The sequence below is a fragment of the Quercus suber genome, unplaced genomic scaffold (assembly GCF_002906115.3).
Source record: "Quercus suber isolate HL8 unplaced genomic scaffold, Cork oak 2.0 scaffold_23, whole genome shotgun sequence".
Lineage (NCBI taxonomy): Eukaryota > Viridiplantae > Streptophyta > Magnoliopsida > Fagales > Fagaceae > Quercus > Quercus suber.
The window spans coordinates 238278-265638 of record NW_027069488.1 but is presented as its reverse complement, the minus strand read 5'-3'; the positions used below and the strand labels follow the sequence as shown (position 1 = coordinate 265638).

Here is a 27361-nt window from a genome sequence, read left to right as displayed (position 1 = left end):
GGGTGCATGAGCTACTTACCAATAAAAGAAAAGATGTCACATCCTATTGTCTTGTGAACTTGACAATTATTAAAGATAATACATTAAAATCAATAATAATATGATGATATTCTCACCAAATGCTTGGGAAATGAGATCAGATCACTTACGAATTTGGTGGACATTGTTATCCTAAAAGGGTTGAAGTTAATAGGTGCTTCCTCCAAAAAAAGTTCCACATAATGGAGTAGAAAAAGACCACAATCAAATGAATTTTCCTGCTGCGGTAGCTGAATAAAAAATGGAACAAAAAGTGAAAAAACAATAATTTTCACAAAGTCTATAAAAGCTAAGAATCATTGATAAAATGAGAATAATTTTAACAGATGCTAAACTTCTATATGTAACAAGTGGACTGGCTTTACAAGACAACCTTTAAGAAGGGCTTATGTGATTTAATGTATGTACTAACGAGAAGAAATAATTATAGCTTATGTGGGAAGGGGGAAAATGGGAAAGGAAATAAATGGAATGCAACTTTAAGGGAGAATGCCCCATTTTATTCCATTCCCTTACAATGTCAACTTTTGGTTCCATGCAAAATTGGGCAAAATCAGGGGTAACAGAATCAAGGAGGGAATTTTGATAATGTAACATAAGATTAAATAATGCATATTATTTTAAGGAGGGTGATAATAGTCTGCTGATCCAAAAAGTCACCACTCCCTCCTTTTAAACAAGGTTACTTGCCTTTCATTGTGAACATCCAAAGAAGAGAGAAAATGCATGATTCATTTATATTCCTTCGTCATTTTAATTTTGCATTTTGTTTGGACAGCAATTGAAGCATTCTTATTGGGTTCCATCCAAAATAATTCAAGCAATGTATCTTTCAGGTAGGAGTTCCTTCACCACCACAATCATGCCAAAACCGAATTAGTGTGCTATCCCTCACTGAGAATTTTATATGTTGTGAAAAGGTATCCCCCCTAAAATTCATCATATACAAATAATACACAGTCAAACTTCCTTTGATAATTTATATTATAAACTTATCCAAAAAAAAACACAGTAAAACCTAATACCTCTCTCCTTAAAACCTACATAGCCATTTACCTAGCAGCACTTGATTAGATGTACTAAGATTACGAATCTTCAGCCCTCCCTTCTTCAACGGAGAACAAACAAGGGTAGCGTACTCTCAACAATCAAAGTGAACTTCCCTCCCTTTGAATGATAAAACTTCTTCCACCCTATAAGCCTTTGCCCATTCTTTCTATAATAGAATTCCAAACAACTCTTAACCTTAAATTTGGAACCCAATGGCAATTCAAAATATGCAAGCTGGCTCTATTACCCTTCTCACAAATCCCACTGACACTAATTCACTTTTACTCAGATTAACCTTTAGGCCTAGTGCTGCTTCAAAACAAAACAGTACATACCAAAGGTATCTGAGTTGAGTTCGCTCACTTTTCCATTCACCAATCGAAGCATTGCTAAGAGAGAATTTTTATTATTTTTTTGATAAGCAATGATATTATTTTTATTAATATCAAAAAGAAGGCCCAACCATACAGGAAGTATACAAAAGGAGACCTTACAACCAATCACATAAATTACATAAATCTAGCAATTCAATAACAGTCCATAAGGAATGACTACAAAACTGACATCCAATCCAACAAAGTTCTAAAGAAAAATAATTTGAGATCAAACATAATTCTCTCAGTATCTTCAAAACACCGGTTATTCCTATCACTCCACAAACACCACATCAAACAATGTGGAGCAGCCATCAAACAATGCTTGGAGAGAATTTCTTGGTTCTGAAGGAACTAATGTAACTTGATTCCCAAGCAACAAGCACATCTTAAACTCTCACTAATTCTAGATTACTTAACTAGGCCTAGTGTTGTGAACTGGAAAATTAAAAAGATGACTTAGTCAATTTGAGGTGACTAGCCTCCTAAACTTAAGAGGGATAATAGAGTTTTTGGTTTAATTTCTGCTTGATTCATCATAATTCCTACGTACATAAATACTAGTGAAGAGATAATCCTCATCACCACAAAATCCTAAAAAATAGGACCCAACTCCTATTTGAATTGAAATACAAATATTAATCCTAATCCTAATCCTAATCCTAATTTATTGCAAAAATTCACATCCTAATCTACTGCAGGTCTACTGCAGAAGCTTATTTGAATTCAACTTGAAAACTATCATCCTTATCTTCTTATATTGTTATCCACGTGCAATGCAATCTCCTTTTGGTGTTGTCTGAACCATAGCATTCCCTTCCCCTTGAAGGCGAATCTTGTCCTCAAGATTCTGGTGAGGGAATAGTGTTTTTCCTCCATACGCTTCTACTTCATCAAAGAGTATCAAGTAGGAAAACTTGTGGGGTGGTCTTACAATGGTGTCCAGGTCCAAATTTTTCATCACAGTTATAGCAGAGTCCCTTCTCACGTTTGTCTTGCATCTCGGACCATGATAATTTTTTGAATGTTGCTGAAGGTAATATTTGTGAGTTACTTGTTGGATTTGGACTAGATCTTGGCTGGGGTAAAGGAATGAGACCAGTTTTGGGGGGCTGATCACCAATGCGTTGGAGTTTCTCCTCTTGTAATCGAGCTAGGTTGGTAGCATGAACAAGTGTTGTAGGACGAAACAACTTCACCTCTGATCATATTTCATCCTTCAATCCTCCTATGTAACTCCCTATCAAAGCTTTCTCTGGCCATTCTTGCACTCGGGATGCTATTCGCTCAAATTGGGCTTGATATTCTCTAACTGTTCCCGTTTGACAAAGTTTGGCTAGAGCCTCATCAAAGTCCTCATAATCAAAGGGTCCAAAACGAACACACAAGGCATGTGTAAATTCTTCCCATGAAACATTTGTTTGTGTTTTCTCAAACCACTGGTACCATTGGAGAGCATCGTCCTGTAGGTGGAAGGAAGCGAGCGCTATCTTTTCCTCATCTGCATTTTTTTTGGTACTTGAAAATTTTTTCTGCCTAGTAAATCCACCCGGTGGGATCTTCCCCATTAAATTGAGGAAAGTCTACTCGGGAAATTCGGGTTTGTACAGCCCCAATTGTCCCTCCTTGAGTTCCCTCTGAGCCGCTGTTACGATTGGGTGAACTTCCTTCAGGATTATGATTCCGGCTGGTTGAGCCTTCTTCACGATGGCTGTTGTGAGGAGTCGTATTATTTTGGATGTCCATTCCTTCAATTCTTCATCCCATTTGAGCAATAGCACCGAAGAGAGCCTCCATGGTTTTCTTTATATTAGTAAACTCTTTAACAAACTCTTCCCTTTGGGCTTCAACCTGCCTCCAAATAGAGTGATTACTAACTTCCAAGGCTGATATGCGGTCGTCATTGGTTGTGGAATGTGTGGGTGGTGGATTGGGGTTGTTCATCATCTAGCTCTGATACCAAATGTTGTGAACTGGAAAATTAAAAAGATAACTTAGTCAATTTGAGGTGACTAGCCTCCTGAACTTGAGAGGGATAATAGAGTTTTTGATTTAATTTTTGCTTGCTTCATTCATAATTCCTACGTACATAAATACTAGTGAAGAGATAATCCTCATCACCACAAATTCCTAAAACATAGGACCCAACTCCTTTTTGAATTGAAATACAAATATTAATCCTAATCCTAATCCTAATTTATTGCAGAAATTCTCATCCTAATCTACTGTAGGTCTACTGCAAAAGCTTATTTGAATTCAACTTGAAAACTATTATCCTTATCATCTTATATTGTTATCCACGTGCAATGCAATCTCCTTTTGGTGTTGGCTGAACCATAGCACCTAGAGTTTCCATGCAAATAAAATAACTAAACTATCTGAACTTTTGAGGCATAGTGCAGGCTTAGGAAGTTATTTGGTGGACCATGCACAAAGCCATACACTAGGGCTTAGTGATTGCATGATATAATAATCACAAAATATAATGGTGAACATAATTTCCCACACCTGGATTTTAAGAAATTCACAGGTTGACAACCTAAATGCACTTCTGAGCACAAAACTCATATTTGTTTCCTTAATCTGTAGAAAGTATTTCACTAGGAAATGCAACCATGATGTAAAAGTATGAAGGGTGCTATGGACAACCATGGGATTCATAGCATGCTTTAGAGCAGTGACACAAAAGCACCAGCGCAGCTTATGGAACTGGTGACAGAGTGGAGTATTCTTCTGGGAAAAAATTAAGATTTGAGTGTGAGATGAATAAAGTTGTTTTATTTATTTTTTTAATAAGTTGGATGGGATGCACTTCTGAAATTATATGGGGGACTGCAGAGGAGAAGAAAAACCAACATTGTTAGTCATTTATAGATATACAAACAGCATAAACCATTCTGAAGAAAAGAATATTTGAGCACAGCTCCATTAGTGTGACACTCTTCTTCAGAAAATGGAATTTATGGATATAAACAACAGAATAACCTAGAGATATTGGGGAAACTAGCACAGCTGTAGCCTGTAGTATTTGCAAGGAGAGGGTACAAATGTGATCAGCTATCCATTGCCAATATGTAGCGTGTTCCTATAGAAATGATAGGAAAGGCACATTTCTGATAATGAATTTATTTATATAAGGATATTTTATTAGAATAATAGATTACTTCAGCTCATGATGATGGTGTCTAATAATATGACTTCTTCAGACAATTGCATTTAATTGAAATTAAATACTAGAATGACCTACAGAAAGTGGTGAAACTAGCAAAGGAACTTTAGCATTTGCAAGGAGAGGGGACACAGGTGATCCAGCAACAATTTTAAATTTGCTAGGGGTAGAAAGACTTTTTCCCCAAGCTCCACTTTAAGAATATGCAGCATCATACTATCGAAATGATAGATTGATTCATCAGTCTGTCTGGCAATGCCCCAAGCAGGCAATAACAGGAGCAAAGGACAAATAATATTCTGTGAATGAAGGAATGGCCAAATGGAAGTTAATATTCTTGTTTTTTTTTAATAGAAAAAAATGAAGATTCTAAAGATGCAATAATCAAACAGCAAAAGCATGGCTATTACTTGGGGTTTTTGGGGGTATCGAACAAACTTTCATTTGTAAAAGTTGTATAAGCTCTCTCACTACACCTCATTCACTTAACCTAACCAGTTGAAAAGTAATAAATTAATAAAAGAAAAGATCAGAACATTATCAGCTGGAGTACCCTTTACAAACCAGTGAATTTTCATATTGGTCTAGACATATTTGATGCAGTAAAAGGATAATAATATCACTTTTTAATTCGTGCATTGTACAATAACCAAATTTGATGATGTCCATATTAAACTAGTCCATTTTCCCTATTATGTACCGCTTAAGGCAATTAACGAAACACAAAAGGTAGAATCTACTCTTTTTCAGTAAATATATGGCACATCTACATCCACAAAGAAAAGGTTAACTCAATGAAGAGAGTATGTATTTATCTCAGGAAGCAATTGTTTCTTTACTAAATTCTAGAATATCCATCACAGAAACTAAAAAGCAAGGCAATACCTCAAGTGAAACAAATCGCAAATGTAAGAATTTTGAAGAAACCTCTGCTGCTGTCTGACCATGCCTCTCTTTCCACTCTTCGCATAAGTAGCTGGAATTTCATCACAAACAAATGAAGCTGGTCATTGTCCGTATTAAAATAATCTAGTTCTCTTATTCTCAAATATTTGAGATTAAATGACTCATGAAGCTAAATAGTCTCTGAGCTTCTCAAAGAAACTACAAATCTATGTTAAAGCATTGGTCCTTCCCACAAGCCAATTTTGGCCTCATCAACAAAATCTCTTGGGACTGAAAAAATTTATTAAAAAAAAAAAAAAAAAAAAACAAACAAACAAACAAACAAACACAAAATAAATAAACAAACAAACAAACAAACACAAAATAAAGGCCAAAATATTAAATTGGAAAATTCATAATTTACATTCTGCAAAGAAATTGATTCTAATTTCTCCTTGTCACTTTAAGATTATTTTTATTCATTGCACTTTTAATTTTCTTTTTGTCTTTGAGGATTCAATCTTGTATACTTCTGCACTACAGTTGCAACCCATCTCTCACAATAAATTATCCATACAAAAATGAAATTATATGGTAAACATGGACCTAGCCAAAAACATAATGACGACAAGTAAACAAAGGTGAGCAGTCTAATAAAAAAAGAGGTAGCATAACACCCAATGGGTTTTAAACCAACCCACAACCTTAAAATGACCCACTCTTATGGGAAGATAGAGTGCCATTTGAGCCAAAGCTCATTCGCATAAACAAAGGTAAATAGTTATGAACATGAAATGAAGGCAGGCTACCTTTGAAAAATATTTTTGAGGCCTCTGTGACTTCCTCTAATAGAATCCATGTGCAAGATGCAAGGTACCTTGGGCAAGTTTTCAATGTCTTCATCTGCAAGATGGCTCTAAATTGAATATAGGGATAAGACTATAAAATATAACAGAGTGATAATCACATAAGATCTTGCCTTTGAAATTAGCCACTTCACCAGGGTAACAGATGACAATCAAACTCCAGTGAAGACTGCCACATAGATGCATCAACAACTCAAATTAGAAAGCAATACAATAAGAGGTCATTCTTCAGCAGTACAAGCAAGTTATCTGCGCAGCCACTGCCTGACCTGTAGTTTACAGGAATAAAGATGTAATCCTTTGTAAAAAGATTCACTTTCCTTGTCCATTTACGGACACGTTGAAATGCTGCCCTGCCTTCACAAGCACTTGAAGGATCTTTGTCAAGATCAGCAAGCTTCCGAAAGAAAAAGCTATTGAAAAAGTGGTACCTATGCTCTTCCCCAGGTTGAATTTTATTCTTCAAATGTCTGAAACAGGTCAGATTTCGTAGGTGGTATCTTTTAGCATTTAGAAATAAGAGCTACATTAAACAACTATTTATTGAATGTATTAGTATGTGCCTTAAGGGGGAAAGAACCATTATACTAAACTCACAAGACAGCCAACTCATAAATTTTATCAGGCTTCAAATAAATATAAATAAATATGCCAAGGAGAATCCTTGTTAATGTATACACGTGAACCATTGAGACAATTTACTTAGTCATAAGATAACAAGACATTCCTTATAAACAAAATGCCTATGTTCATCTTTTTTTCCAACCAAAACTGAAGCTGATTTTCTTTACTTAATTTCTTTTCACATGGTTTATATACTTCGTAGTTTGTAGTTGATGACATAAGGTTCACAAATTGATGCAAAAACAAATTAATTAAGTTTGAGTTTCTAATTCCCGACCATACTACCAGACAATTTCATTAAATACTGCCTCACCTAGGAAGAATGAACACAGACACAAAACACGGGCGAGACACAATATAAACATTACGATTGAAAAACTAGGGTACAACTATACAACAGTAACATGACAATATAACTAGAAAAACCATCAAAATGTTTGAAAATATATCTAGAATTTACTGCCAAAGAAATTAACAGATAGCAAAGAAGTGCCACCTATAAAATGATGTTAAGGGTACAAATAAAATAAAAACTAAGTGACTTAAAAATGGTTTATTTTCTTTCATAACAAACATACAGGCTACTTGGGTAAAAACAGAAGAAGATATAAGTGATAAACCGGTAACATTTGGAAAAACCACGAATGAAAACCAAAGAAAATTGTGTAACAGAGGCAGTGAGGTACTAGACCCAAAGCAAGAGCAAGAAGAGGGAGAGGGAGAGCAGATAGTCGATTGGGGTGAAAATGAGGAGTCAATTTGACTCTTGTAAGCATGGGTGCGGATTCGGGCTCGGGTGTGGTGCAGCGACACGAAAATTTTTGAAAAAGTAGGTCGCAGGTGCAGCAGGATATGTTTATTAATTAATTATTAAATATATTTTTATTTATATCCTCTATATATTGCTAAGCATTTTTTTTCATATAATGGTAAACATATATCAATTTAAGAGCAATAATAGATAATAAAGTGAATGCATAACCATTACTTGATGTTCATAAATTAGAATATTGAAAGTTTGAAACTAAAACTAAATAAAAGATAAGTTTGAAATTAACATTTTTTTTTTTAATATATATATATATATATAAGTATTTCGGCCCATATCAGGTCCAATTTCAGACCATTTCGGACCAAATCGGACCCATATTGAGTCCTATTTCGGATCGTTTCAGACTGAATCAAGCTGCAAGAAATCATCGATGGACGCGTGTGCATCCGCGTCCACACAAATCCAAGTCGAGTGCACCGGCCAAAACGGCGCACCTGTGCTTCCTTGATTTGATTTGATTTGATTTGAGTAGCTTGATCAATGGTTCAAATTTTGCTGGGTAATTAAAATCCATCTTTTGCCTCTCTTTTCAAATTTTCACTTTACTGTGTCAAGATCGTGTCTCTGGCGTGTTCCAACTGTGTCCAAAGATATATTTCTATATGTGTGTGTGTTTCATCTGGGCACACGTGTGTGTCCCCAGCAGATCTGTGTCCAATATGTGTCGAACATGGACACAGCAGAGATTTTGGCATTTTGGCACTTCCTCAGACTAGCTTCCTTGCTTTCAACTCTAACATTACCCATTCCAACTTGATAAGAAAAAAATACACCTATTCAAAAATCATTTCTTAGACCCAAGGCGCAATGCTTTAACTAAATCTTACCACTCATGCATATAGCTTTCTGTCATTTTTATTAATCAAAATAATTCGTACGAACTAAGGGGCTATTATATAGAACATCAATCAGCATTATTATAAGAGATTGAAATGCTTAAAATTTTCACTAGGGGTGGCTAAATATTATGGTGACAAAAGCCTAAGGTCATCATAGAGCGTGTGCAAAGAAAAATCTTCCAAAAGAGGACAATACATAAATCAGCAGAGCTCATAATTTGTGATTGCTTTTGCTTAGATTCATCATGAAACAAAAAAGAAAACCTTATTGGTAACTTTAATTTTGCCTTTGTAATTAAGAAGTATTCACCTTTCCTTGTCCTGAATTGTTTTCAAATGCATTAAATTCTGACATGGGTGAAGGACAAGAAAAGTGAAAGAGATTGGGATGGTTAAATCAAAAGCAGGGGATGTTTCGCATACTAATATCAACCGGTGTCAAAGCCCTACCACTGTTAAATATTTGCAATTGCTTAGGGCCCGTTTGGTATCACAACTCAAACACATGTTTTCAGTTTTTAAACATTACACGTATTTCCACACACTTTTTCACCCACACGTATTTCCACACATGTTTTCAAACACATATTTTCAGTTTTTAAGTGCATGTACCAAGCACCCTCTTAGATTCATAGCAATTACACTGCAGCTTCAAATGCTAAGCAAGGACCCCTACATTTGCTCCCATATCTTTTAAATATTTCATTGTCATGCTCTCTGTTGATAGTCCTAATCAGACTCCTAGGTGCCTACATAATATATTAACTGAAAATGCTACAACTTCTTGACAAATAACCCTAAATTGCAGCTCCAAGATGAAAACTTCATCATAAGTTATACTGTATAAGCAGCATTAAAGAGACAAAAATATTCCAAATAAATATTACTATTTTAAAACCCAAACAAAAAATAGATAAGAAATATCTTTTAAAGCTATGCTATATGGTATTGACTGTTGGGCTATTAAAAAGCATGTTCATAAAATGAGAATGTTAAAATGGATAGGCTAAAGTACAAAGAAAGATAGATCTGAAATGAGGAAATTAGCTTTAAAATAGGGGTGGGCATAATTGATGAAAAGATGAGGGTGAAGTGCTTGAAATGATTCAAGTCAAGGGAACCAAAAAAAAAAAAAAAAAAAAGGTAGAGGAAGACCTAAAATAACCAAAATAGAAGTAGTAAAAAAGGAGTGTCAAGTAAGAGACAGAATATGACTTTGGCTAGGACAGAATGGCAGAATGCATGAATCCAACTTTGATTAGTCTATTGAGGATCCACAGCCAACCCCAAAGTTTTGCGACTACGGCTTGATTGTTGTTCTTGTTTATGTAGAGATCTTGCACATGAATACGTACGCACAAACCACTTCTCATAACTTTAAATAGCATGTACGATTTTATCAAGGCCAATAAAATAAATAAATATACAAATAAATAAAACATGGCCTCACGAAACAAAACTATAGTGATTCAGACACATTCACCATAGCAAAACCCTTGGAACATTTTCACTTACTTAATATAAAAGTCAATGATAGTATCATTAATGAACCTCTCTGGCTGGAGAAGCTCAATGTCTCTCTTACTGATACAAACAGCATCAGGATCCCCTTCTGGATAGAAAACATCTTTGAAGGGCTCATCAAAACTGAAATTTATAAAATTAAATCAAAGCACAGAAAAAGAGAGGAAAAAAGAAGGTTGAGATTGAACATATAATCATGATCAACAAGTTTACGAGCATGAATGAGGTTTCAGTTATCAAGGGGGGGGGAGGGGGGGAGGAGAGAGAGGAGCACGAATGAACTTTCATCCAAAAAGCATCATATGTACAGGTGATTAAAATTAATTACATATACAAAAAGAGACTTAATTCGCATTTGGAATCACAGTTTGCATAGCACTGAATGTCCATATATCAGCATGTGTGTGTACTTGTTAAATCATGCACCTAATCGATGAATAATTTTCCATATTTCCAGAGTGATAGAAGAACCAAATATATCATAATAATAATAATAATTAAGGCAAGGAAAGGTCAAAAAAATTGGCTGGGATAATATTTGTTCACTTGTAGGTAGTGCTCCAGTTTTTGTACTTTTACTATTATACTGCTGCTACAATATTATTGCAGTAGATCTAGATTTCTGAGTCATTACTGATATTCAATATGACTTTTTGCACATCTCACTCTGTAATTCACATGCTCCGTTGATTTTTTTTAGCCTCTCATGTTTTCAATAACCAAGTTCAAATCAGAATATGCACATGTAATGAAATAAACCATCTAACCTATAAAACCACAGTCCACTAGTAACTTGAACAACTCAACCTTTGTCAATATAAATCCAGGACAATTTGATATTATAATTTAAAGATAATTAACTTCTTGTTTAGTCAAGAGAGCTATAAACATTTTGACCTTCTAACATGACTACAGCGATTTATGAGCAGCAGCAGAAGGATGAGAAAGAAGGCTGACTCATAAAACTCAGGAATTATAGTAAGTGGATTGTAGAAGACCACATAACACCAGAAACCATCTAAACTGGCAGATGATAGTGCAAGCATATGTGACTTGCTTTGACTTACTGAGAAAGATAATTCTTTGAAATGAACAAGTCATTCTGCCCCAAGAAAGTATGTTCTTTACTTTCTGAATCAGTACTGCAAGCAAATAACACAAATAATTAAACAATGTGAATCAAAATTATTAAAGAAATGCTGTTTTAATAGATAAGTGGAAGTTCTTTGAGGAACAGAAAAATGTGTGCTTGAAAATGGATGTACGAACAGAATAAAAGCCCATGGGGAAAAAAAACCATGGAAGCTTACCCACATCTTTTCACCAGAAAAATAAAGTCTCATATTCATAAGAAAGATATGAAAAGATACCAAATGGCATATAACAATCAACTTCAAAATCTATAACTAACCTATTCTGTTATACAGTGGACAAACTAAAGAAATGAAACAGTTCTAGTTTATAAAAAACATGAACATTTCAGTTATTTAAAAAGAAAACTGTTATATTACCGATTGTCCCAAAAACTTAAGTTATTGGGATATAGTAAATTTAACCATTTAACCATGCAATTCTAACACTCCCCCTCACGTTTGGGTGCAAATTTCTCTTTATAGGTGAAGCCCAACACATGAGAATTTAAATGGGAGGTAAAGTGGAGGAGACAAGAATCGAACTTAGGACTTCTTGCTTTGATACCATGTCAAATTATCAATTGTCCCAAATGCTTAAGCTAATAGGATAAGGTAAATTTAAATTTAATCATCTAACTACACAATTCTAACAAAAACATATTAACACAAAATTACTAAGCCAAAAAGAAAAACTCACTCAAAAATAACATTCCACATATTCTTGTATCTCACATCCAATGATTTGATTGCTTCCTCTCTATTGGACCAATGAGGGTCATTAATTGCAAATGTCAAGAGCTCAATTCCTGCATGCATTGGGGCAGCATAAACATAGATAAATTATCTATTCAGACATATTCACTTAAAAATCCAGTTTCAGCAAAGGTAAAACAATTTTTGGTGAAAAGTGGAGACATATCAAGTAGAAATCTAACTTACAGTAACATAAGTATTAGTCAACACATTTTTACTCGCTTTGTAGAAAAAGAGTCATAGACACTTCTTCCAATCATTCACAAAATGTATTACAAAAATAAAAGGAAAAAAGAAAAGAAAAATCCATTACATAATTTGAAGGCAGGGATATTTGAAAATGATAAAAAAGCAAAGCAAGTTGGAAGTACCCATGGTAGCTTATGGAGGAGTATTAGCGTGGATTGGGATAGATTTGTAAGCTATGAGCAGTTCAGGATAGGGGGGATGGTAACCTAGTGAGGTTATGGCAAGACAAGTGACACGAGAATCAATCTTTAAAGATGTACCCAGAACTGTATGCCTTTGCAGCTAATAAAGATGCCTCAATTAACTCTTTCTTGGAATGTCAAAATGATGGGAATGCAAGCTCTTGGAATGTTAGGCTTATTAGAGATTTTAATGACTGGTAATTGGAGCTAGTTGATTCATTTCTTAATATACTACACTCCAATATACCAAGAGAGAGGGCCCTGAAAGAATTAGGTGTTGGTTGAATGGTAATGATAGCTTTGATGTTCATTCATTCTATGTTGCCTAGTGAGGCTCGAGTGAGGTTTATTTCCCTTGGAAAAGCATTTGGTGTGCCAAGGTTCCAAATAGGGCTGCATTCTTTGTGTGGACGACAGCCAAGGGAACAATTTTGACATGCAATATTCTCATGAAGAGAGGAATCATGTTAGTAGATTGGTGGTCTATGTGTAGTGCTGCATTGTGAAATAGCATATGCATTGTGGACAATTGTCTTCTGTGTGTTTGGAATTCAACAGGTGATGCCAAAGAGGGTAATTGAACTTTTAACTAAATGGAATAATTGGTTTCACAAAGACTCTTTCTTAGTTTAGAATCTAGCCTCCCTATGTCTGTTGTGGACACTAACCTAGTATGGAATATGGGTGTCTACGTACCGACCAGACTCGACAGACCTGCCTTCAATTGATCCAGACTCCGACTTATCCAATGAGCATGGCAGTCAGCGGCAGTACTTGAATATGCAAATCCAATGAAGTCAGTTCAAGTGACGGGTGAGAGAGTTCGAACTTGATAGACCTGGCTCGTCCGAAACTCCTCTCCATTTTCCTCATCCGTATGAAGGTTCCTTTGTTGTCCTCCTTAATATTCCTATTAGATATCACTGATTTTGCCTCCATTCCGGTAAAATTTAAGCTTTCTCTCTCCGCTGATATAAGGAGATCTCAGCCAAATCTGGCGAAATCTCAACCCCCCACCCAAACTCAACTCTTACCAACACCCACCTACCACCTAATGAGGCCCAATCCATCTGATCCAACGTTCCTTCACGGTCAGTAGCAAGTTCCAATCTTCCCCACCTGATCAAGTTGAGTCTAAGATAGGCACAAACCTAACCCAAATTGATCCATGGACACCCCTAATATGGAGGGAGCTTAAGCATTGTATTTTCAAGGATGTGGAAGCCTTTATGGGTCTATTGAAGTCATATTTCATTAGATCATTATTCGAATGGTCTTGTGTCTTGGGTCCTAGTGAAAGCCATTCTATTGTAGATTTCTTTGAGTCCCTCTAATTTTTTTTATAACTCCATTGTTATAATTCTTTGGGATATCTTGCATATTAATATTGTGTTCCCTAATTGATGTCATATATTACTTAAAAATATATAAAATCAAAATTAAACACCAATAATTGATCCTTTCATGAAGTGATGTAGCAAGTAGCAAAGCTTCAAAAGTAATCCTAAAATGCATTTACCAAATGGAGACAGATATTAGACTTTTTTTTCAAGTACAAATTTAGACTCCATACTTATTGCTAACAAATATCTATACCAAATATTAAAATCTAGAGTTCTGGGACAATTGTCTGTGCAAATTGGATTTAGAGATAGCTTATGATTATGTAAATTGGAATTTTCTTCCATATATGGAGCAATGTGGATTTCGCAAACAAGAGGAAATGGGTTATTAAAGTATATCAATTTTTTGACTTTCAATTTTGTTTAATGGCAGTTTGATGGATTTTTTAATAGTTCCCATGGGCAAAGACAACTTAGACAAGAAGATGAATTGTCCCCACTTCTATTTGTTATGGTAATGGAGATTTTGAGTAGAACGTTGTTAGGGGCTAATGATCCCATCTATTTGGATATACGGTGAGAAGCATTAAAAATAATTGTTGATGATCTCTCATCTTCTAATTGTAGATGATACTCTAATTTTTTGCAAGACTAATCCAAATCAAACTACATTACTTGAAATGTGTTGTTCTCTAATTTGAAGTTAAAGCAGGCTTGAAAATAATTTAGGAAAGTATGAATTAATACATATTGGTGATATGCCGGGTTTTGAATATATAGCAAATTTTTTTTTTTTTTTTTTTTGATAAGTAAGAATGTTATATATATGAAAGGCTACTCTATGCATGAAGAACATAGAGCAAACCTAGAAAATACAAGAAAAAGAAACCAAAGAAAAAACAAAAAGAAAGCCAATCAGCATATTAATTACAAAGAGAAAGAGAGCTAAGAAAAGAAGGGAGAGAATCACTAGTCGTGAGTCCTCATGCCCGAGACCAATCAAAAAGAGTTCCACTAAAAGAAGCAAGCAGTTGATCACCAGAACTATCCAAATCCTCAAAAGTCCTCCGATTCCGTTCCTTCCAAATACACCATAGGATGCACAACGGAACTAAATTCCAAATTTGAGACGATTGCTTCCCCAACCAATTCCACCAGCCAAAAAGTAGCTCTGGAATCGATCTAGGTATAACCCTAGGCAAGCCAAAAGTTATAAAGACAAAGCTCCATAACCGATAGGTCATCTCACAGTAAAGAAGTAAGTGATCTACCGTCTCTCCACAATGTCGGCACATTATACACCAGTCCACAAAAACCAAACTCCTCAATCTCAAGTTATCACCCGTTAGGATCTTATTCCAAACTACACACCAAACAAAAAAGGAAACTCGCCTAGGGGCCTTTGCTTTCCATATAGCTTTCCAAGGAAAGACAATTGAGGGAGAGTCCCTTAATTTACTATAATATGATCGGATGTCAAAATTCCCATTAGGCTTCAACTTCCATCTCATCCGGTCTCCCATAGCCATTGGAGGAGTATTATTTCCCAATATATGAAGAAAATGCAGCCCTTCATCCATCTCCCAATCATTAAATTCTCTAATAAAACGAACATCCCAACTTCTTCTATCCTCTGTCCCCTGCCTTGACAAAGAAGCTTCTACAGATACCTCCTTATCAATGACAATAGCATACAGCCTTGGAAAAGCCAATTGAAAAGGTTGATCCCCATACCACCCATCCTGCCAAAACTTCACTTTATTCCCCAACCCAACAACAAACTGACAATTTTTGCTAAAATCCTCCCATCCCATACGAATACCTCTCCACAAACCACACCCATGAACTCCCCTACCTAGCTTTGAGGTCCACCCCCCCACCCCCCTATTCTACCCCATATTTTAAAGCTACCACCCTTCTCCATAACCGATCCTCTTCCTTCCCAAACCGCCACAACCATTTCCCCAATAAGGCCTTATTGAAAGTAGTAAGTTTCCTTATCCCCAAACCACCACTGGCTATAGGCGCACAAACTTTATCCCATCCAACCAGATGAGTCTTGCTATCACCCCATAGAAAATCCCTTTGCAACTTTTCAATTTTATTAGCCACATGAGTAGGAATTGTGAATAATGATAGAAAATATTATTGGTTGCAAGGTGTCAAATTACCCATGATATATTTGGGTTTTCCATAAGGTTCTACTTTCAAATGAAGAGAAGTTTGGGAAAATGGACTAGAAAAATGGAAATGAGATTGGTAGGTTGGAAGAAGATTTACCCGTCCAAAGGAGAAACCAGTTTATAAACTTTTTTCCGTTCTCATTTTCCCATGCCTTTTGGTATTGCTACTCGAATTGAAAAGTTGTGAAAGAATTTCCTTTAGACTTAAAATTCCCTCTCGGTAGTTGGACAAACATTTTTGAACCTACATAACATGGAAGATTAGGTATCAAAATTTTTAGTAATGTTCAACCATTCATTGTAATTCCCCCACATTGTTTGAATTTGTATGTGGATTTGGATTGTGCTTAAAGTGTTGCGCAAGTGCTACGTCCCATGTCGAATATTTAATATGTCAATTTAAGCTATATAAGAAATTAGAAAAACCTAAATTGTGACTCTGCATTTTAATATATAATGTATATGTTGCTAACACTTGCTTAAAATCATGATAAATGGTATCGAAGCCAACTTGGTAGATGTTGTGTGGCTCGAAAGCAATACAATACAATGCGTGACTAAACAAGAATGGCTAGGATTTAAGTGGGAAAGATTATAATACCCTCAACTATGGATTTGTTGTGTAAGAGGTGTGGGGAGTTGGTGGATCATCTTTTGCTTCATTGCCCCATAGCTTCTGAGCTGTGGTCGTTGGTGTTCTGTTTGTTTGGAATTCATAGGGTTATGCCATTAAAGGTGTTTGAGTTGTTTGAGTGTTGGCAAGGTAAATTCAAGCAACATTGCAATATAGATTTTTGGAGAATGGTGCCACATTGCTTGATGTGGTGTATTTGGAGGGAAAGGAATGCTAGATGCTTTGAGGGATGTGAGAGGTCCTTGCTAGAGATCAAATCTTTTTTCTTGCATACTCTCCTTGTTTAGAGTGTGGTTTTGTTGCATTTTTCTTGTTTTTCCCTTCTTGCATTACTTGATCATTGTAATTTTGGTTCTTGATTTTTGCCCCCATAGTACATCCCCAATGTACTTGGGTTGGCTGCTTTTTTCTTAATTAATAAAATTTTTTCATTACCTATCCCAAAAAAAAAAAAGAAAAAAAAGATTATATGGATTTGTGTGTGGATTTGGATTGTGAAGGTGCTGTGCAGTGTGTGTGGAACAATGCTGTTAAAAGTGCACTTAGTCACACTTGAATCACAAAACCCCAAGGTCTAAGCACTTTGCTTGGCCAAAGTTAAGCTCATTAGTAGAAAATCCCTAAACCACAACCTGAATAAAGAAAATTAATTCTCTAGATGGACAACCCGACTAAAAAAAATCCATAAATCCACAATATCTTTTCTCTTTGTACACAATCCTAACAAAAGGAAATTTCTTGAATCTTTTTGAACCTCATTCCAACAAGTCTTAAGAAGGTAAGAGTAGGTAAACATGTTAGTAGGCTTTTAATAGGATAACCCCCCAGTAAAGAGTATACCAGTCTGTCCAACATCGTAAGCATTTCATGACTGTTTCAACTATGAGATGCAAAATTTAACAACTAGGAATTTTCAAACCTATTGATAAAACAACCTAAACAAAGCCTTTGTATTTTGTTTGGTTGGAGGAATTGGTTAGGAAAAAATTCGTAGGATATTTGGAATTTGGTTCCACTTTGTTTGATCTGGATTCTTTGGCAAGAATGGAATAGGAGAATGTTTGAGCATTTGGAGAGATCAAGGGATCGGCTTCTAGATCATTTTGTTGGGACTTTATTTGATTAGTCTTGAGCTTGGAGACTCACGAATAATGATTCTATTACTATGTTCTCATTGTATATAAGTTTCTGTATTTGTTTGTAATTATTTAGGCTTCTTTATACCATTTTGCATAAAGTAGTCACGTTTCCAAAAAAAATTCCTACTTATCAGGGGGAAAAAATAGTTGATGTGTGAACCATTAGTATTAAATATTAAACCAAAAGAATGTAGCAAGAAACAACAAAGTCTTGTAGAAATGTCAAATTAAAATTCTTAAAAGTCTTTCAAAAACTTGATTAGTTTGATCCATTGTGATACATATAGATTAAGGAGTAGTTCCAACACAATTACTTTCCGAAAAAGCACAAACCTGAAGTTTCTTTTGCATTTCCAGCTCCTCTAGAACCCCTTGATTTAAGATGAAGGTTAACCACAGCAGTTTCAACCTACACCCAACAAGTACCAAGTTGGACTATATGTAAGCAAAAGAGAGGAAAAGTCAATGTAACTCACCCTTCCAAACCATTCTGACTCAATTTTAGTGATAGCACCAACAGCCCATTCAAAGCTAAAGATTTCCTTGAGCCCATTTACAGTTGAACCCTCAAGTTTGATGCTGCTGTTTGAAAATGTGAGCCGACATTTCGTGCAATATATATCCCCATAAATAAGAAAATCTGGGAACACATGAACAGTCATATTTACAATGTCCTGCAAATCCAGCAAATTCAAAGTCCCATAAAAAATCCAACCTCTCAAAAGAAACCGAGAAAAGATGCACCTTGCAAAAAGAGTGAAATGAAACAACTTTCAGATGTGCAAGTAACTCATTCTAGTATAAAATGCAGTGGGAGTGGTAAATGCTTCATAAAACCAACAAAAGAAAGGACTATGAACTGTGAATAAATTGGGTTTACAAGCCTACAATCCTAAAGAAACACCATTTTTAAATCCATATGGATCTTGCACAGAAGTATTTGCATTTTTCCACGCTAGCCGATTAATAAAATACTCCTCCCGAGCCAAGTCAATAGCTTTCTTCAGGCCCTCCAAACAGCCAAGTACTTGAGCATTTCTCAGTTGATTATGGAAGGTAAGAAGGCTAGACTAAACAGGCCACAGAGGCTTCTAAAGTTGGATTAAGCTTTGGGATACAATACTGGATATGTTAGCAAATGAATGGTTCTGCAGTAAGCGGATTTTACAATAATCATATATGGATAGTCCTTCCACAAAAACCTCATTTTGAAAGGGCTTCCAATAGATTCTTAGAAATATAACTATCTATTTAAAATCTAATGAATGTCATAGCTGCAAAAAGGCTTCCTAGGTGAACACAGGTAAAAGTGCCAGGATTTCTAGCTAGTTCAGCTCAATTTAAACTTCCAAATAATGAATTTCTTATGCACACAAAATTCCTATCCATGTTTGAAATGGCATATGGGTAATGCAAAGAACAAGATACAAATTTTTTTGATGACGTGGAACCTCACCAAGGTAGGGCCCTTTGGACTCACCCCTAGGGAGCAAACCCCATGTACACAGCCCCCCACCTGCCAGAACTGTGAACGAGGTAATACAATTATAAGTATTTTGGTATCCCCCAAGCAAAAAATTCAAGATTACAAAACGAATTGTCCCTCTAATGTAATTCTATTGGACTGCACTGATGGTAAGAGAAGCAATGTGATAGTTTCAAGTCTCCAAAGTCCAAACATAAAGTAGACACCAAATTGTTGACAAAGTTTCTGTCATGTACTCTTGTACAAAGGATATACCACCACACTGTTGACTGTCCAAAAAAAAAAAAAAAGATCTTAAGGGGTCTTTCTTTTAGCATTTAGTTTAGTGCTGGCTTCTTCAGTAAGCTAAGATTTTACATCCCCCCCCCCCCCAGGGGGAAGGTGGCACAAAATTTCTACTCGCATACTTTTAATCATTAAAAAAAATCCTTTCCAAACCCCATGATTTTTCATAAACTGTCTCTTCATAGAGCTGTCAGATAACAATATCAATTGTTAAATCATAAAAATATGTGGTGAATACACTTACACTTTCATATCCACCAGAACCATCCTCTGACACTTGTTCTTCTAGTGAAACTGTACGGAGTTTAGAGCTAAAATCAATTGCAGGACTTGAGTCTGAAGTTGATGAACAAGTTCCAATGTTGTCATCATAATCTGAAGCCAATCCAACTTCCTTGTTCTGCAACAACTTCCATTTGATTAGTTACAGTCTTACAGATGATATACAAGATCTATATCTGACTTCTTGTACTTGAAAAAGAGACTTGCTGTCTATATAATTTCTGGCAGTTAAAATACTCAAAGATTTTAAGTCTCTCGTTGGAAAGCAACTTGCTCCAAAAAAGAGAATTCAAGACTCAAGATAACAGGATAAGAAAGATAACTGAATTGGCATAAGCATTTACTTCAGAATTTGAAGAACTAGACAGCAGAAGGGTATCCAACCCAGGGGTCTCCGCTCTTACAGTGCCATCTTCAACTGATAATTCCATAGGACATTGATGATCCGTATCACTAGCATCAATGTCTAACAATTCAGTGCCAACTTTCTTTCGCAGAGTCTTAAATCTTTGTGAAGCTACATCAAATTCCTTTTGTGGACTCTTGGTTTCTAGCACAGCCTCAGAGAAAACATAACAAAGGAAATTAGATACATTGACATTTAAATAACCAAAAAAAAAGCATTGATGACTTATACCTTCAGCGTCAACGTCAATTGGTGCATTTCTGATTTCCTTCAGTGGAGTCTTGCTATCTCGTGCAACTATGTATGAAGTATAGGAAATCAAATTAGACAAACATATTTCACACAAAGAAAATTAGTTATGTCGACATTTACATAACAAAAATAAAGCATTGATGACCCGTACCTTCAGCATCAATGTCAATTGGTGCATTGTTGATTTCCTTAGGTGGAGTCTTCGTATCTTGTGCAACTATGTAAGAAGTATAGGAATGAAAATTATACAAAAATATTTCACAATACAGCATAAATACTTAAAGAATGATACATGGCCTAAGAACACAATTTTTTTTTTTTGGCAAACTTGGGTGTCTAAAGCTCTTCAAGCACTTGACTATTCCCCTAGGTGCATGTAGTCCCACCCGTCCCACAAGGCCTAAAACCACAGAAAACTGAAAGAACAGAAATTCTAAATTTGGTCCCATTTGGATTTCAGTTTCGACATAGCCAACACCAGTGACTGTATAACCTTCAGAGCTATCCACCGCATTACTCAAAAATCCAATTAAATGGCATGAGCTTAAGATGCCCACCAGTTTTGAAATAAATTTATTGAAGGCAAGCAGCAACTTCTGTATGCAAGGTTGCTCTATAGTACCTTGAGTTATCAAACCCACTACAATCAAAATCATTTATTTCAAGTGTTTTAATCTGATCCTTTTATTTATATTTAAGAAGGAAGGACAGATATTAAAACACTTGAAAATACACAGTTATGATCTTAGTGAGTACCATACTAAAGCACACTTTTGCCCCTTAAAATTTGGATTTGTTTTCATCTTGATCCTTTACATTTCAAAATTAACAATTTGGCCCTCCATGTTTGATTTTGTTATCATATTAGCCCTGTCGTGCATTTCTGTTAGTAATTTGACCGTTAAATGCTAGATAAGCGGTGCCCAAATGATGCCACAAACATAATATGAAAAGCGAATCAAACATGAGGGGCCAAAATGACATTTTTAAAATGTGAAGGACCCCAAAATGAAATCGATACCAAATACTAAGGGCCAATAGTTTACTTTAGTACTCCTTGATTGGAGTTTAATTTTGCCTTTTTGTTCCTGTTTTTCTCTCCCTGATCTTATTGATCGTTGTAATCCGGGTTCTTGATTTGTGCCACTATAGTACACTTCCAGTGTACTTGGTTGGTTTTTCTTATAAAATTTCTAACGTTACTTATCAAAAAATATCACGAACACAGAAACACCATAGAGCTTTCCTGTGTATACAAATTAAAATCAGCAATGTACACATTTCTATGAATCTAAAAGTCTAACACAAGTTCAAAACCAACACATATACACAAACTCTGTATCACATTTCCTACCATGATCACAAAGCTCAGCAAAATTGTACTTAAGTCATAACCCTCCTCAATGCACATAGCTTTTCAACGTTAACAACAATTATTACCATAACAACAATAATACAAAGATTGTGATTACAAACAAACAAACTTGATAGAGAGAGTGTTTGTGCGTTGTGAAGACTTACAGCACTGAAGGAAAGTGTACTTGGAGAGAGGAGAAGGAGGCTTGGGTTTGGGTTTCTTAGGTTTTCCAAACATGCCTAAGAACCTTTGAGAGGCTTTCTCGACTCGCTCGTCCTCTTCGGCGAACTCGAACACGTCGAATCGCTTTCCTGACGAAGACCGACTCATTGGGGGGCCTTTCAACTTCCGAGACAAGGAAAATGAAATAAAAGTGCTGGGAATTCAAATGACAGGAAAATGATTATTTTTTTTTTGCTAGTATGTGTTTCTTTTGAAAGCTATAGTGGAAAAGATGGGTCAAATGGAAAACGGGTTACTAGTCAACCAATTTCAGACACTAGTCCATAGTGTAGTGCAGTGTACTGGGGAAGTTAAAAAGACTTCGGTTTGGTTTCTCTCTTGTTCTAATGGGCCCAAACCGGGCCTACATTTTTTTGTTAGTTTTTAGGCCTTCATTTTCAAGTGGATTTGCTTTGTTGGGCATTAAGAAATATTGTGATTTTGTTTGAATTTATTATTATTATTATTATTATTTTTAGAAGGCATAAATGTATTTTTAGTCCCTATATTTTGTATTTTTTTTTTTTTTTGGTCCATACATTTTATTTTTACCACTTTTAGTCCTTAAACTAATTAACATCTGACATTTAGGTCATTTTTGTCACCCAACTAATAGCAAAAGCTGACATGACTGATAGTAGAATAAAAAAATAATATAATCACACACATCAATTAATTAAATTAAAAACAAATATCAAAATAAATAAATAAAAAATTAAAAATCATTAGTTTTTGGGAAGAACTAGCTGTTAATAATCTTCATGTTCTTCTTCTTCTTCCTTAGAACATGAACTTCATGTTCTTCACCAAATCAAGACAAACCAAACCGGCCAACATTCACAATCAATCTCAACACAGAAAATTCTAACACATTCAACATTGAAACCTCTAGTAAATCAAACCCATAAATCCAAGAAATAGACCCATAAACCCATAACCAAATACTCTTTCACGTTCATCCATACAAGGTTCATAAATCCAAGACCCACAACCTGTAAATACAAAACCAAACTCACCATCCTTGACCCAAATCCGCCATCAACAACACCACCCTGTCGATCAAACCCATTTCCCAAAGCAGCAAACACCACCACCGTCGTCGGAAAAACCCAGCCTCATGGAAACCCATAAAAAACTGATCAAACCCACAACACTATTGTCGATCAAACCTAACCCCGAAAACCTAGAAAAACCTGATCAAACCCACACCACCATTGTTGATCAAACCCAACCTCGAAAACCCAGAAAAATCCGACCAAACCCACACCACCATCGCCAATCAAGCAGGAAATTCCCAGCCCCACCGAAACCCAGAACAACCATATCAAACCCACATCAAACCCACACAACCATCATTGATCAAGCTGGAAAAACCCAGCCCCACGAAAACCCAGAAAAACCCAATCAAACCCACTCCACCATTGCCGATCAAACCCACACCACCATCATCAATCAAACAACAAAGAGGGAGAGAGAGTCAGGTTTAGAGAGAGAGAGAGAGAGAGAGAGAGAGAGAGAGAGAGAGAGAGAGAGAGAGAGAAGAGAGTTAAAGATTAAGATTTAAGAGAGAGTGAGGGATTGAAAGCTTGAACAAAGGAAGAAGAAAAAGAAAGATACAAACACAAACATGCACGATGAAAAAGAGAAAGAGAAAGAGAGGATCTAGAATTGAAATGGAAGAAGAAAAGGAAAGATTAGAAATTTATACAAAGTAGGTTTTTTTAAATGGTGGAAGAGAGTTATTTTAAATCTTCGATATTTTAAATTTCTCGGCAATCAAACATGTTTAGGGAAGAAGATGAAGAATATGAACAGTCATGTTCTTCCCAAAAACTAATGATTTTTTTTTTTAATGTTTGTTTTTTAATTTAATGAATAAATGTGTGTGATTATATTATTTTTTTATTCCATCGTCAGCCATGTTAGCTTTTGCCGTGAGTTGGGTGACGAAAATGACCAAAATGTCAGGTGTTAATTGGTTTAGAGACTAAAAGTGATAAAAATAAAATGTAAGGACCACATGAAAAAAGTGAAAAATGTAAGGACTAAAAGTGCATTTACGCCTTTTTAGAATATTTGCATTGTTTGATGAGTTTCCTACGTGGTTTGGGTGTGTTGACGGCAATGTATTTGGTTTTTGAAAAAATAGAGGAAAAGAAAGTAATGCCTAGATTCAAAGAGTGTATTGGTTGTTCTCAAAAGAGTGTATTGGTTAAACATTGTTTTTTTGTTTTTGCAACTGATCAACTGCACTGAATAGAGACTTGATCCCTCTCTTGTATAAGTGTGGTACAGTCAGGCTAAGGGGATACTAACATAGCTGGCACAATGAAAGACCTCCTAAACTAGTTGCACTGAATCACTCATATATGAGAGGAAATCTTAATGATAATCGTATAATTTATTGGTTTATTTTATTAGTAATTTCTTAATTAGCAGGTTAAAACTTAGATGCAGTATATTACGTTTTCCATTAAATTCAAACATATAATTGCATTAAATTTATTATTATTAGCATGAAACTAAACGATGTTAGATTTTGTCTCATATTCCTATTTTGATTTTATTTGGGTTTGCAATTTGAGTTAGCCACAAGATTTGATAGAGTGAAAAAGGATTTTCATTTTGTAAGAGCACTAGCATCAAGTGTGCCAAATGCCAAATATTTGGCATTTGGCACACCAAACACCAAAAGAGTTTCCTCATCAGATGTTTCAAATTTTAAAAATTTTAGTAAGGGTGAACAATACCATTTCAAATTTGGAATGGTACTATTCACAAATTGTAAAATTTTTATTTTTATTTTTTATCATACTCTCTCTCCTCTCCTAACCTACTGTTCACAAAAAGTACAATTTTTATTGTTTTGTATTGGGATGAGTTTTAAGTATATATATTTTAATGTGTTGTATATATTATTTTAAAGTATGGAATTGAAGAATAGATCATGTGATGTATAGTGTATTATAAAATGATGGACTAAAATAATAAAGTAGGCTTTTTGATGTGTTAAAATAACATACTTTTGTAACACCTAGACATGGCAAAATGGGTCAGAATTTTCTGACTCGACCTGAACCCGATTTTTTTGACCCGAAACAAAAACGGGTTGACTCGTGACTCGACCCGTGTTTTTTGCGGGTCAACCCGACCCGACCCCGAACCATTTTTTTAAAACTTTTTTTTTTTGGTAAAAAATAGTAAAACTAAGACAATATTGGTTTAATTGTTTATTGTGAACTTTAAGGAAACAATTAATACATTTACGTAACTACATGCAAATTAATTGAAAGATAAATGGTTGAACATTCTGTAATGAGTAAATATTTTTAGATATCAAATAGCAAAGTACATGCCAAGATAATCTGGTTACAGTAGAGTTAAAAACATAAATTTAAAATTGTAGACATGTGAGAAACATTCACAAGTGTGAAAATAGTGAAGCTAAAGTATCAAATTAACATAAATTATGAATACTTAGACCTATTTTTTAATAATTTATGTTCAAAATAAACGACTTTTCAAAAAATTATGATATTTTTTAGAGTGTGTGTTGCTTAACAATAATATGATATTTATAAAGAGACCATGTATAAATAAGTAAGCAATCAAATTTTAAAGTATATCTTAAATTGAAATAGAGTGTCAACCACAGCTGATAATAGATTATAAAATTAATTTTCAAGATTGTAAATTTTTTATATGTTTTTATTCTTTATCAAATGAGTTATCCAATAAGTCATTTGTAATTTTGTTTTATATTTTGGAATGTTGATATTGTGTAGAAATAAAACTTGTGTATTTGTTTTACTTATCTTTGCGTTATTTTGTTTTAGATAGTAATGTTAGGATTTGTATAATTTTAAAATTATTAAATAAGTATTAATAAGTTTAACTGAGTTCATTCTTGATATAAGTGATGAATTCAAAATAATGCATTTTACATCAAGTAATTTGTTGCATAACTTTCCAAATGGCAGATACATGTTGTTTTCTTTTATAAAAAAATTCATATGAAAAATACGGGTCAACCCAACCCGACCCGCAACCTGATTGACCCGAACCCGATTTTGACCCGCTTAAGATGACTCGTTTTGAACCCGCGACCCGTTTGACCCAACTCAAACCCGACTCGACCCGCCCGTTTTGCCACGTCTAGTAACAACTGATTCTGATGCTCTAAGATTTGATCAATTTTCAAGCTAAGGTGGTGTGACAATGTAGGAAAATGTGAGAGTAAAAAATCTCTTTGAAGGAGGCTTTGTAGAAGAGGTTGTGCAGCAACTTTTAAGAAGAGAAAACTTCTATTGTTTTAGTTTAAACTATAAACTTTGTATTTGTGAGAACGAGCTTTGCATTTGTGAGAAAGAAAATTGTATTTATGTGCAAGAGTAATTTTGGGTGTATTGGGGTCTAAGTTTTGTGAGAATGCCTCTAAAGCATTTTGTATTATCTAAACTAGCATGTAACTTTGTGCATATGCACAGGTACATTTAAAACCAATCACAATTATATATATATATATATATATTAGATCTAGACTTTTAATTTTTTGCACCCAATAATTCATTTGCCATAAAAATTAAAAAATTAGATAAGGCACATGGCACAAAATTGAACTTCAGTTAAAATTCAATTTAGAATCTAATTGAATTTAGACTGTTTGATTTTTGCACCTAATAATTCACTTGACACAAAAATTAAAAAATTAGATGAGACACATGGCGCAAAATTAGACATGATTTAGAATCTAATTAGATCTAAACTCTTTGGCTTTTGTAACTAATAATTCACTTGTTACAAAAATTAAAAAATTAGATGGGGCACATGGCACAAAATTGAACTTCAATTAAAATTCAATTTTGAATCTAATTGAATTTAGACTCTTTGATTTTTGCACCTAATAGTTCACTTGACACATAAATTTAAAATTAGATAAGACACGTGGCACAAAATTAGACTTCAATTTAGGATTTAATTGCATTTTCTCTTAGCTTTACCTATTATTATATATATATATATAGATTTGTTAGTAAAATTTCTTCTTGTCATTAGTCATAGACGTAGGCCAAAAGCTAAACCACGTAAATTCTTGGTGTACTATATATTTTGTGTCTCTTTTATTTTCAAGTTCTCTTTGTTGCTATTGTTTGTTTTGAGGTCTTTCTAAAACTATAATAGTGTCCACAATCAATCTCGTGTAGAACTGCTACCTAGAGGCCCTTTGCTACAACAAATTAATAAAAGTGCTTC

At 34.8% G+C, this 27361-nt stretch overlaps 1 protein-coding gene across 4 annotated transcripts; it reads right to left on the bottom strand.

Moving 5' to 3' along the window:
• Positions 1–22379, bottom strand: LOC111988745 (probable ubiquitin-like-specific protease 2A). 4 transcript variants are annotated; one of them, XM_065765115.1, is made up of 15 exons: positions 22051–22379; positions 20681–20746; positions 20509–20574; positions 20195–20421; positions 19834–19989; positions 18295–18492; positions 18152–18227; positions 12033–12141; positions 11270–11344; positions 10194–10325; positions 6653–6853; positions 6497–6552; positions 6327–6420; positions 5518–5608; positions 2–269 (listed from the first exon to the last, which is right to left on the bottom strand). In XM_065765115.1, exons 1-15 carry the CDS (start codon positions 22214–22216, stop codon positions 90–92), a joined length of 1893 nt encoding a protein of 630 aa, XP_065621187.1. In that variant the 5' UTR covers positions 22217–22379; the 3' UTR covers positions 2–89. The 4 variants fall into 4 exon arrangements, with proteins under 4 accessions (XP_065621200.1, XP_065621187.1, XP_023876299.2 ...); XM_024020531.2 differs by having other exon boundaries at positions 4–269; positions 20216–20421; positions 22051–22378; XM_065765125.1 differs by lacking the exon at positions 2–269 and adding an exon at positions 295–3436.
• Between the last annotated feature and the right edge of the window lie 4982 nt (positions 22380–27361).